Source organism: Amphiura filiformis, chromosome 19 (assembly GCF_039555335.1).
Source record: "Amphiura filiformis chromosome 19, Afil_fr2py, whole genome shotgun sequence".
In the NCBI taxonomy this organism is placed as follows: domain Eukaryota; kingdom Metazoa; phylum Echinodermata; class Ophiuroidea; order Amphilepidida; family Amphiuridae; genus Amphiura; species Amphiura filiformis.
This window is the reverse complement of record NC_092646.1, coordinates 21,235,332-21,248,810: the sequence shown is the minus strand read 5'-3', so window position 1 is coordinate 21,248,810 and position 13,479 is coordinate 21,235,332. Positions and strand designations below refer to the sequence as shown.

The following is a 13,479-nucleotide window of genomic DNA, read 5'->3' as shown; positions in this document are numbered from 1 at the left end:
TACTGACAATAGCCCCGATTAGGCCAGTGACTGACCTCGCCGAGTCGAGCATGGTACATGTACGCCATAGGTCATGCTTTTAGACTACCTTCACGATTGGCCTATACACTGCGCTATATAATTCGGCACATATAAATCAGAATTATTGTCAGTTTTTGCCTCAAGACACCGCTTCTATCTCAAGATGCAAGCTAACGACTATCATATCTGTTCAAAATATATATTCAAGTGCAAAGAACCATATCCGGTTTCTTTATACAAAATCATTTACGGGAGATATTCATCATTTTCTACCCCGGTATCCAAAGATTTTCGTCTCATATCAAACTTGTGCATAGGACATTCACGTGTATTGATCCCGGGTATTGATTTTAGTATCTCTGCAGAGAAAGTAATTATTAGCCAGGCGATGTTGGTGTGATCCGTTTTCATAGACAAAGAGCTAAATAAGCAGATTCCACTTTTCCTTTGTTCCTGAATTTTCAATTGTGCAACTCGTAGGTTGTCATAGTAGAACAATGGGGCGATGGCTGAAAGAGAGGCGCCTGAGACCTTACCACGTTACCTATATGAGGCCTGAGTCCCAAAATGAAATGATAATACTACTGACCATGCAAGCACTCCAACAAACAGGTTCAGTCCGAAGTTATAAAGTCAGCGTGTTCACAGTTATGGCTGACACAACTCCAGGTGTATCTCACAAAGATCGTCTAGCGGTTGCAGATATGTCAACGAGAATGGTGAAGTTAAAGAAAGACTTCTTGAAGTAAAGGAAACTAAGGACAAAACCGGGGCAGGAAAAGCACATGACATCCTACAGTCCTTAGATGACAATCAGTTGAATACAGAAGAACTTGCATTCCAATCTTATGACTTCGCATCCAGTATGTCTGGAAAGCACATTGGTGCACATTGGTGCACAGGCAGAGGTTACCAATAAGCTGAAGAGAACGATACCGTATGTTCCTTGCCAAGCTCACAGAGCATGTGACAGCAGTGCCATCATCAAGGAAATGTTCAACATTTTGGAGGAGCTGTATGTCTTCTTTTCTGGGCACCAAGTGACATTCGGTACTGAACGAGCATATGGTTAAGATAGAGAATGCCCTGTATCTGCGTAATCTGTCCCAAAGAAGATGGACAGCCAGAGCTGAATCCATACAAGCAGTTTGGCGGTCAATGGAAGCTATTGTGAATGCTCTCAAACAAATAGAGGTTATGTTCTATAACTGTTTCAAAATAGCCCGCCAAAGTCATGCAGGTAACTCAGAAGTCATGCATTGAATTGGGTTGAATGAGGAATACTACGGGAACAAGCGCCTTTTGTTAGAAGTCACACATGAGTAAAGTGGATAACCTCTACTGCATCTTCTCCACCTTCAGTTGACCAAAAAATGAAAGCCAAAGCAACTGGCCTAGTCCGTGCAGGCCTGCACAAGAAAGTACTCAACTTAGATTTTGTTGTGTCGATTTATATGTTTATGAAGAATATAATGTTCAAGATAAAAGCACTTGACAGAACAGATCTTTGCAGAATGTCTATGGCAATGCCTTGTTATATGGTGCAAAAGCAAAACATCTTGAATGTTTGCAATCTCTCCAGCATAAAAAGCAGCCAAATTGATCCACTTTGCTGGTAAATGTCAGTTTGTTTAACCCCATGAGAACTACCTGCCGATTGGCCAAAAAGAAGTTTTCATATCAATTGGTCCAATCAGCAACATTGTTAGAATAATTTCACCATCATCATCATCAGTCGGCTGCGGAGCAGGCGACTCACAAGCTTTCTCCAACTAATGCGATCTTGGGCAAGCGAAACAATTTTGTTTGGCTGCAGCATCCCTTCAGTATCTCCCAGGAGGTGCTGGACATACTGTAAGTACAGTGTGCTTGTGGCCGTCCGGTTTCCTCTTCCCATGTGGTGGAATATATAAAGCGCATATTCTTTCACAGGCTCGCCATCTTCAAGACGCAATATATGGCCGAGAAATTTGAGTTGATGAATCTTGACTCTGGCAACCAGTGGAGTGGTGTTGGTCAGGTTGTAGATGGTTTCGTTTGGAATCCGATCCACACGCTTGATGTTTAACATGACTCTGTAGCAAGATGTTGCAAATGCATTGATCTTGTTTTCCATGTCCTTGGTAAAATTACCCATGACTCGCACCCGTACAGAAAGACAGTAACACACGTTGTCTGAAACAGCTTGATTTTTGTTTCGATTGGCAGGGACAGGCTTCTCCAAAGGCGTTCCAGTTTCCAGAAAGCTGCCCAGGCTAGTGCTTTTCTTCTTTTAGGTCTCCAACACTAGAGCCCATCTTGAACCCAAATACCTGAAGTCTGTGACATGGTTGATGGTACTACCATAGACTTCAAGTGCTGGTTGGGCGTTACAGTTTGCAGTCATATATTCTGTCTTAGGTGCGCTGATTACAAGGCCTAGATCTGCTGCTGCAGTTGCAGTCCTAGTAAGCTGTGACTGGCCCGGTCTATGGAAGATTCCAGCAGGGCAATATCATCAGCAAAATCCAGGTCATTCAGCATCTTGGCAGGATACCTGCTTGACCGACGTGGGTAGGTAACAATTCCAGCGTCAATTCCAGAAGTTGATTTCACCAGAAGGTAGTCTACCAGGATAATGAACAGGAATGGTGCCAACACATCACCCTGAAGCACTCCAGTTGTTACTTGGAAAGGCTCCGAGATACTGCCATCTACCATAACGGCACTATTGGAGTCTTTGTAGAGCACCTGGATGGCATTGACCACAACCTTGGTATTCCATAATGCCGCAGCACTGAAAACATGACGGACCTGTTGATGGAGTCGAAGGCTTTTTTGAAGTCCACAAAAGTGACTGTTAAGGGAAGTTGGTACTCCTTGAAGCCTTCTATGATCCTCCTCAAAATGTGTATTTGCTGAGCACAACTGCGACCAGATCTAAAGCCAGCCTGGTTGCTTCTCAGTAAAGGATCAATGTGGGGTCGGATCCTGTTCAGAAGGATCTTGTTGTACACTTTTGCGGCAATGGACATAAGCGAAATACCACGGTAGTTTGTCATGAGAGAGAGGTCACCTTTCTTTGGTAGAGGAATGATTACATTCAGTAACCCATTGACGTGGTGGTGTCAGCGTTGAGAATACTTCCATACAGAATTCGAGAATCATATCAATCATGCTATCCCCTCCTCCCTGAAGTGCTTCTGCAGTTATAGCACAGTCCAATCCTGCTGCCTTGTTGGTCTTCATGGCTGCTATTGCTTTGACTACTTCTTTACGAGTTGGGGGCTCAGTGATAATAGGAAGATCTTCAACAGCTGGTGCAGGAAGTTCTGAAGCTGCTGTGCCACTGTCGTTGTTAAGGAGTGAGCTAAAATATTCCTTCCATTCCTCAAGCAGTTCATGGTCACTGGTTGGAGCTGATCCATCTCTCTTTTTGATTTTCACCCCTTTCCTTGAGTTCTTCCCAGAAAGCGAGTGTATAATTTTCCAGGTGGTGGTATAATTCCCCATCTCGTCGGCCAGCTTCAGGTCTTCCATCTGCTTATTGAGGGTAGCAAGCTCATCAGATTTATAGGAGTTGTTAAGGCTGGTGTTCAAGTTCCTCCATCTTTCTCTAGATTGACTGCGACTTTGAAATGGAGTACCGCTTTTTGGCCTCATCCCTTTCAAGTTTAAGTCTGATGGTTGCATCTGATACCCAACTTGGTAGTCCGCATGGCTCTTGCTTTCCAATAACTTTCTCGGCAACTTCACGGACCGCTGTTTCGAAGGTCTCATACCTATCAGAGATGGGTGTGGTGTCATCCATGCTCAAGACCTGGAATCTGTTTGATAGCTCCAGCTGAAATTCCTCCTTTGTATCAGGATCTTGCAACTTCTTCCAGTTGAATTTTGGTCTCTTGCAAGGTTTTCCTTTGCTAGTTCGCAGACTGGCAGCTAGACGGATGCTCACAATACGATGATCGGAGTCCACTTCTACTGAGTTGTATGCTCGACAGTTGCGGAGAGAATTTACCCACTTGCTGTTTATTAGTATGTGATCTAACTGTGCATGGGTTGATCCAGCTGGATGGGTCCAAGTCCAGAGACGGTTCCTGGGTTGTGGGAATCTCATCTGGGCCGGTCTGAGATTGTACTCCTGGCAGGTGTTGACCAGACGCTCACCATTGTCATTTGCTGAATCATGGTAGCAATGTGGACCAATGACCCAAGGATGGGAAAGATGACTGTCTGTTCCTATTCTGGCATTAAAATCGCCAAGGATGAGATGGATGTTGTGTCTTTTCATACCATCCAGGTGGTCAGATAGAGATGAATAGAATTCCTCTTTGTCAGAAGATGGTGCGCACTCAGTGGGTGCATAATTGAAGAGCTTTGTTGCAAAACCCCTTACATCCACTTTTGACTTTTTGAGAAAAACAGCTTTTTTAATTGTGCAAGTATTACTTGTTCGATTTGATTCAATTTGGGATTGGATAAAGTGTTGATAAATAGAAACTAAAAGAATAGGTTTGGGACAATTTTCAAGGCTTCCTATTTATTTTATTATTTCTTTTATATTGCACCTTTTGTGGATGTAAGGGGTTTTGCAACAAAATAAATTTACCCTTTTCTAGAAACCACCTTTGCAATCAAATTTGAGCCCATTTGTTTGCACTACATTATGTAACTTGACTAATGCTTTGAAAATCAAAAAGAAAAATTGAAATATCTCATTCACTTTTTTTTTTTTTTTTTTTTAATTAAATTCGAGAAAATTTCATTTTTTGGGTATTTCTGAAGCTACACCTTTTGTTAATTAAAATGATTTTTTCAAACATAGTGACCCAAAAACAGTTCCTTTTGGTTTTAATAGGTAAAGAACATTCCAGGCTACCATTATACATCAAAAATTTTAAACAAAACAATTCTATATTAATTTTAAGTTCAGATTTCCGGAAATTCCCTAAGATTTCCCAAACAGGAAATATCGATAACTCCGGAAGGAAGGTAGTATGAAGGTCAAACAACCACCAAAATGTGTATTTTTACCCACACTATAATATTATGCCAATAACTCAATTTGGCCAAAAGTGGATGTAAGGGGTTTTGAAACAAAGCTCTTCATATACAACAGTGATGCTGAGCTGAGGGTTGCCATGGAATGTTACAAATAGTATCCTCTCAGAAACAGCTTCAACACTCTTAAGACATCTGTGAATGTGCTTGGACATGACCAGACCAACTCCTCCGTGCCTTTGCTTGGTAGCAGAACTGAATAATAAAACCCAGTTCCTATCATCTGACCAAAGTTCATCGGTTGGGCTTGGTGTAATGAGACGATGTTCTTGAATTCGCAATGTCAATACCTGCATCAGCACAGCCCATGAATAGCTGATGCATTTTCCCTTGTTGATTTACAGTACGGACATTATAAGTAGATATTACAAGAGATAATTTCACCACACAAAAATATTGGGTGAATAATTTGCAAAGCTCTATTCTGATTGGTGATTAATACCTTCCATTGGCTGCCTATCAAGTGCAAGATGTTGTGGTCTGATCCATTGGTGCACTATATAAGAAATTTGTTGCATGTATAATATGTATATACCAGCCCGAACAATGTGAATACCAGCACCTGATCTAAAATTGCTCTGCAGGTCATGATCACATGTATAGGTGGTTTTTAACGTACAGTCCTTATTCAATATACCTGTTTCTAGTTTTACACTTGATATTTCCTTCAGCTGCTCTTCTATATCTCCATGTCTTGAATTCTTGGTCAACTTCAGTGCTGCTCTACCTGTGTGTGTGATAAACAGAGATTCATTACGAGTTATACAAGTTGTCAAAGTTTATTTTAGAAGAATATTCTAGGGCCGTAGAGAAAACTTGTGAGGAGCTTGGCGAGCCATGGGCCTAATTCAAGAAAACACATATTTTTACTAAACATCAGTCAGTGAATGTCATTGTCCTAGGCCTGTTATCAAAACAGAACAATGACAGGTAGCTCATAAACAATTCAGTGTCCAAGTTACTATGTCAACGGGATCACACGTTTTTGAGTAATGAACCACGATCATAACAATCATCACACAAAGTATATGGCACTCAAAGGCATACCAAAATAGCGTGATCCGCTAACCAAGAGAATTACGTAACCACTTCGATGCTGAATAATAATTAACACAGTCTTAACAATTAAAACAAGACAATGCCCTTATTGGGCTATTCCATTTAAAATCCACAATACCCCTGTGGAAGATTTAGCAGAAGTCTTCCACAGAGGGAGTATGAGTTTTTGAATAGAATAGACAGTTGGGTAACTTCTATTCGAAATACTCACTCCAGTTGTGGAAGATATAGGTAAACCCATAATACAGGGGGAGTATGGGTTTCAAAATGATTAACCCTGACGGGTAACATTTGAAATTCATACTCTCTCAGTGGAAGACATTTCCAAAATCTTCCACAGGGGTAGTGTGGATTTTAAATGGAATAGACCATTCGGTATAACTGAGAAAATTACGTGTAAATTTGGTGTTGGACGTTACCCCGAAATCTATGGGAATTGATTTTGCACAAAATGTCCAAGTGCAGCTAAGCCTGCCCCGCATCTGAAATTTAGATCTAAGAACATTCAGTGTGCAATCCTTTCACAACTGCATGCAAACACATGGTTTGGGGCAAAAGTCACTCTCGTATCTGTATTCATGTCCATCATGTTTGTTTTTCAGTTGTTACTAACAAGCATGACATAATGACATGCGCAGGTGGTAGACGATGGACGTACTGATTAATTGCAATCTCTGAATTATTATTTTTGAAATCCCAAAGTTTATTCCTTACATCTTTTCAGACAACTCGACAGTTTCTTTTCCAATTCAGGTATCTCCCTCTTCACATCCCACGCCATTTGGCCTGTACTTCCTTGCAAATGTGATAACATAACTTCATTGTATGTTAGAGCTAATTCCAGAGGCAAAAGCTTCTTAGACGCTGGAAGTCCTGCAAGAACGAAAACAGGAAAAGAAAGTTTTAATGACAAAATCTTATTTTAAGGACTTCTCCATTCCAAGAGAATGCAATAACTATAACAAGGTATAGTGTGCCTGATCTCAAGTTGAAAGCAACGTCATGTTGGATTTTGCAGTGACAGATTCGAATCAGTGCATTTTACGCAGTTGCGCTGCCAGCGTATTGACAAATCCTTTTCTACTCATGTGTATACATCCTGCAGGATTAGGTTAGCGTGCGTGATTCGAATCTGCTACTGCCAAATCCAACATGGCGTTACTCTCAACTTGAAACAAGACATACAAAAGTCATCTATCATGCATTATGTATAAATAAATACAAGGATTTATAATGTGTGGCTTATGTCCATGTCCACCAAGTGGATCTAAAAGTGTTGCTGTGAAGCATAATTTAATGCAGCTATAACACAAGGAATTAACAGAGTGTTCTTCTTGTCAAAACCAATTCATTTTACTGACCTGACAGTTTCGGTCATCTTGGTCGAAGGCCATCATATCGGAGGGATGGTATTTGATCCTTCCTTCTGGTTGATTGATCACCAACAGAGGGCGCTCTAGCACCCAGAAAATGGGCCCCCTCATCTCTGTTCATGGTGTTAGGAGCTCTCTTTCTTATCCACATGGATTCAATGGCGGCGTGCAACAAGACGGAAGGATCAAGTACCATCACTCCGATGATGGCCTTCAATCAAGATGGTTGAAACTGTCAGGTCAGTAAAATTAATTGGTTTTGACAAGAAGAACACTCTGTTAATTGTTATTGTATCACACAAATCTGATGAATTTCTTCAAGAATATAACAAAAGGAGGTGAACCAGACAAGATGGAACAGGAATGTGGGAAGAGTCCGATTTTAGGCCTGTGTTAATGCACCAAATCTCATTTTTCACAGTGCTAAAATTGTGACATATGGCTTTAAAGAAAACACTGCATCTACACACTGGAATTCCTTGAATGATATGCATCTCCATTAGTTGCTATGTGTATGATACTATTATTGCTTGTGATACATTATATGCATAAGTTCACTCAGGGTATATGGTATATACCCAGCTAGTACATGAATGCATGTACCATGGCTATTCTATTTAATATTCATAAAAGACACTAATCACCCACACGGTGTGTATAGATTTCTAATGGAGTCACACATTCAAGTAATCCCATTTGAAATTCACACTCCCTGTGTGGGAGATTAAGATCATGTCTGCCATAGGAGGTGTATAGCCCAACCATGGACATTAAGTAAATTCAATCATATCAAATGCAATCATGAGCAGTTAATGGAGATACGTCTTTCTGCCGCTGAGGCACCACTTTGTCCTTATCTTTTAGTTTTCTTTTTATGTACCCAAAACTATTATATTACCAGGGTTGTACTTGTTGCTATGAAATGGGCAGCCAATCCCAGCACTCAGTTTTGGAGCCCAACACTCAGCTGTAATTTTACCAATGGAACCTACCACTCAAGAGGCTAAAATTGCAGTTTTATTGAATCGGTCGAGAGTTTGGTCCATTTTGGCAATAAATTGCCAAATACGCAAGATTTTTATTAAATGGCACATACCGTATTGTTCCTAATAAGCGCCCAGTCTCTATTAAACGCCCACCCCAAAAATGTTCCTAAATGAAAATTGAAAAAGCAATAAAATGTACTATTATTAAGTGCAATTATACAAAAAAAACAATGTTAGATCATTGCTAGGTCTCACTGAATATTATAGGAAATTCATTTCTCATGATGGTAAGCCATTCCTACTGCATACAGACGCATCTAAAAACTGTATACAAAAAATTGATCCCTATTAAACGCCCACCCTTCATGAAATGTCATTGCCAATGGGCGCTTATTAGGAACAATACGGTATAGAGGTCTAGAAATATCCTAGCTACAACCCTGTATATTACGTAGGTACTCAGTTTCATTTAATTTTGTCACAAATGACCAACATGTTGAAACTGTGACCCATATGTCATGTGATCAAGCTAGATGAGTTAGATGTCGATCAAAATCCAAATTCAGTTTTGTTAAAGATGTTTGAGATCCTATACTATTTATTTTCTTTTGCACATGTTCCAGATTTAGCATTTGTACAGCCTGGTACAGCGTAAACACAAAAGTGGGGTCCTGATAATTAACTAATTGAATTATATATGTCATGAAATATTGGCACCTCGGTCATTGAACAAGCTGTGTAACAACACATGACCTTGGCATGACTTAATGCATTTAATGCGATAATCAAGATGAGTGTGTCATACAGTCCCTGCCAGTTCAAATTTTCATCAAAAGGACCTTGGCAAGAGCTATAGTGGATGCTTATATTTATCAATCACTCTCTTATACAGTCCAACCTCTCTTATCCGGACCTCTTTTATACAGATCTTTCTGTTATTGATTTCATGGCCGGATAAGAGAGGTTGGACTATAGTTAAAGGCAAGCTTGCATGAGGCATCATTGCTGTAGCTGACAGCTGTAACAGACAGTATCTGCTGTAAACCTACCTCTTAATTTTTGTAGTACTTGTTTGACAGCTGCTGATGATGGTACTTGGTTTTTATCACAGGTTAATATGCTAGCATCTTCCTGTATTCAATTCAATAATAAATAGCATTCTATTCAATTACAAATTGGTATTAATCACTGACTGTTTATTAATATATGCTATATTTAAAATCGGTGATTAGTTGTTTGGTTATTAAAAACTTCATTCCTTCTCCCAATGCCTGAAGTTGGGGAGCTGCTCAGATAACTGGTAGATGTTATAATCTTAATGAGGATAGGTTTGCGCCAGGTCGGCTGAATCAGGCTTAGTTGATGCGATCTATGATTCTCCAGCGCTTAAATTGTGCTATATAAATAAAAAATGTAATAGCTAGCTTGCTAGCTAGCTAAGCAATGCTATGCAATGCTATGCAATATGCTAGCTTGCTAGCTAGTGCTATGCAATGCTTGCTAGCTACGAAAATGCTACGCAGCTTGTTCAACAAGATTGCAACATCCATTAATTTCCACACACAAAAAAAAATTGCATGATGAGTTAAAGTGTGTTACACACAGGCACAAGCCCCACCCCATTTTACAGGCTGCCGAGGACCAATACTACAGCCCACATGTAGGCCTATATCATACCATAACCATAACCATAACCATTTAACAACAGCATTCCACAATTCTCTATTTCATCACTTTGATAAAGTACTTTTGTACGAAACGTCAGTGAATTATTTTATATTAAAACATCGTTGAACAACATTTTTGTTGTTCAGTTTCTTTTAACATTCCACAATTCTTGCATTTTTCAATCTATGCGCCCCATTCGGTTTAAAATGCGACAGTCGTCATAGCGCGTTGAATTGTGGGAAATTGATCAACAAGCCAGTCCCGGAAGTAGATATCATCAAGCACTGGCATGTAATTTCGCATTCAGTTGTCAAAAATAAGCTGTAACACAGGACGTTATGTGTTTAAATGTCAATATAATTAGTAATTATAATCCTTGGTGGAGCTGTTTTCAGCATTATTATCACACTCTCGTAAAAATCCAGTGGTGGCTAGCAAGGCGATGTCGACGCTGGAGGCCAAAAATTGGACTAGCAAGAGCAACCGTTGGCGGCGCATTGTATCGTGAAATGCGAGAATTGGCCGTCATATCCAGGATTAGCTCCACGGATTTCAACAAGACAATTAGCAGAAAATTCTTGTCCAGGGGAACTTTAAGTTAACTTAATTTTCCCACAAGCATACTAAGCCACTACCAGGGTCGAACCCGCAACCTTTCCCACCATTTCCAACAGAATATTACCCCAAAGGTACCTTTCGCTGTAACAGGTCACATATTTTCCTTCTTCATACCGAGTGGCCGCGCCAGGAATATTTTCGGGGGGGGGAGCAAAGTGAATTTCAGATCAACAAATTTTGCGCAAAATTGCTGCAAAAAGTGAATTTTTCGTAATTTTGGGTTTTTACTGGGAGGCAACAGGGGGCAAGAGTTCTGACTGGGAAGGCATTTGCCGACATGCCCCCCTGTGGTGCCGCCATTGTTCATACCACATACCTTGCATAAGAGTAGGTTGCTTTCTTGTACCAGTTGAAGAACCACAGACCTCTTAATGTCTATCACAGGCAGATTATCCAGCAGTGTCTTGCATTGGTTGAACTTTCCTTGAAGAAAACACTTGCCTGCCTGCTGTAAAAACTGTTGAGTCATACTGGTGGCATATGCTGGGGGAAAAGGAGAGTGGATAAAAAATAAGATAAAATTACACAAAAATGATTTGTTTGACCACATGGACACTGCCAGATCATCGGCCTCTAAGAACTATTTTGACTAGCAGATTACCCGTCTTTCGCAGCTCGTAAATGCATAGTTAGGACTTTATTTTATTTGCCCTGTTGGACTACTTTTATCCTCTTACTTGTAGGACAACACAGTATTAAAAAGAGAAAAAGCTCCTCCCCCTAAACGTCATGACTACATGTTAACGCATGTCCCAGTAGGACTTCATTAAATATTAAACATCTCCCCTGGTAGGACTAAACATTACAACAACAAAAAGACTCCTCATCACCACTATCATTGTCATCATTATGTAAATATGATAACAGCCACTATGCTCAAGATGTTGGCCAACCACAAAATTGATTACCAGTTAGCTCCTGTGTATAATGATATGAGTGACCGGATATCAGACAAAAAATTGACCCGCAAGTCCAAATACTGCAACCTTATTGGAGGTGATTAGTCCGAAAGGCCCTTTCAGTGCTTTTGAAACTAATTAACTTAATTTGACCCCCTTAAGGGATCTGGAATGAGCGTTTTGAGCGTTTCGATAGTATTTAATAAAGAACATGAGAGCACCTCAGGCGTATCGAATTGCATTTTGAATACTGAAGCATGTCTTTCTGATATCAAATAATTTTCATTTTTGAAAATCACGATATAATACAAATTTTATGACAAATTATAAAAATTTGATATTTTTCAAATTTTGATATATTACAGTCCTCGAAGTAATTTTATAAATCTAATGATATATTCTTAAAGTGTATGTAGCTGGGAGGAAAAGCCGACGATCAATTGAAAATTATGACCTTTCATATCGAAGATATGGATTTTTTTCCCAAAAAGACCTAATTTTCTTTTGGTGTTTTGGGGAAAAAATCCATATCTTCAATATGAAAGGTCAAAATTTTCAATTGATCGTCGGCTTTTCATCCCACCTACATACACGTTAAGTATAAATCATCAGATTTATAAAGTTTACTTCGAGTACTGTTAAATATCAAAAAATATCAATTTTTAATGATTTGCCATAAAATGTGTATTCATTGCGTAATTTCAAAAATCAAAATTATTTGATATCAGAATGACATTCTTCGTATTCAGAATGCAATTCGATATGTCTGATGTGCTCTAATGTCCCACAATAAATACTGTCCAAACGTTCATACCCCTTCCCTTAACGTAAACAAAAACAAAATTTGACGTTTTATTGAAGTGCGCACAACCTTGTTCTTCGCATTTCAAAAGTCCGTTTTCCGAAATAATGTAAACCGTAAAAGTTTTTAGCCTCACCAATTTGCCAGTTTCATTAATTTATAATAGATTGGTTTCAAAGAGCGCTATATCATGTATCAAGCCAATCAGAGATATGGTAAGATTATAGTCCACAGGGCTGATGGGGATTAAGCTTAGTTTTAATCATAATTATCAGGGGGAGCAATTTTGGGGGGAAGCAATTTTGCTTCTATTGAACAGTTAGCAATGCATGCTAATTCAGTGTGTCCTTGGCTGTTCAAAAGATGCGATCAGTAATAAATATGTACAACTCCGGGGGGGGGGGGTCACTCCCACTGTGGCCTATACACCATCCGCTATAATGAAAACGCGTAAAAGGGTCGCTTTTTTTTTTAGGTAGAGTACGATACGTGCGTGATCGTGTTTAGGTGTCAAAAACATGAAAAATAGGGGGGAAATGGTTCAAAATTGCAATTGCTAAATACGCGGAAATGAAATTTAGGGTATGAAATTTGATTTAAGGAATAAAATCCCTGTTTAGGGTGTGAAACAGGCGTGTGTTACCTGTTTAGAGTATTGTTTTAGCCAAGGGTTAAATCCTTGTTTAGGTGCTTTTCAAAAGTTGATTATCGCGGATGGTGTACAGGCCACAATGGGGTGACCCCAACAACTTCATCCAGTTTTGATTTTTAAAAAAACTCAAAATTTTTGGGGTTTTTTTGGAGCAGTGTTTCTCCAGTTCCAACCTTAAATAACAAGTAATTTAGGGTCCATAACTTCTTGTTTTTTAATTTTTGTAAAAAAAATTTCTTTGAAAAAACGCAATTGCACCAAAAAAAAAAATGAAAATTTAATACAGCCGCAAATACTGCGATCGATTTTTCCTCCTATGCTTATATAAGTGTATCAAAGAATCTACCGTAAAAACTTGATA

At 39.4% G+C, this 13,479-nt stretch overlaps 1 protein-coding gene across 1 annotated transcript in view; it reads right to left on the bottom strand.

Moving 5' to 3' along the window:
* Positions 1-5,480: 5,480 nt before the first annotated feature.
* LOC140140435 (uncharacterized) overlaps positions 5,481-13,479 on the bottom strand; it is a 32,839-nt gene continuing 24,840 nt past the window's right edge. The window contains exons 2-5 of the mRNA XM_072162196.1: positions 11,082-11,248; positions 9,529-9,610; positions 6,835-6,993; positions 5,481-5,788 (exon numbers count right to left, since the gene is read on the bottom strand). Coding sequence (XP_072018297.1) covers positions 5,481-5,788; positions 6,835-6,993; positions 9,529-9,610; positions 11,082-11,234 — 702 coding nt within the window. The 5' untranslated portion in view covers positions 11,235-11,248. The remainder of the gene's footprint in view (positions 5,789-6,834; positions 6,994-9,528; positions 9,611-11,081; positions 11,249-13,479) is intronic.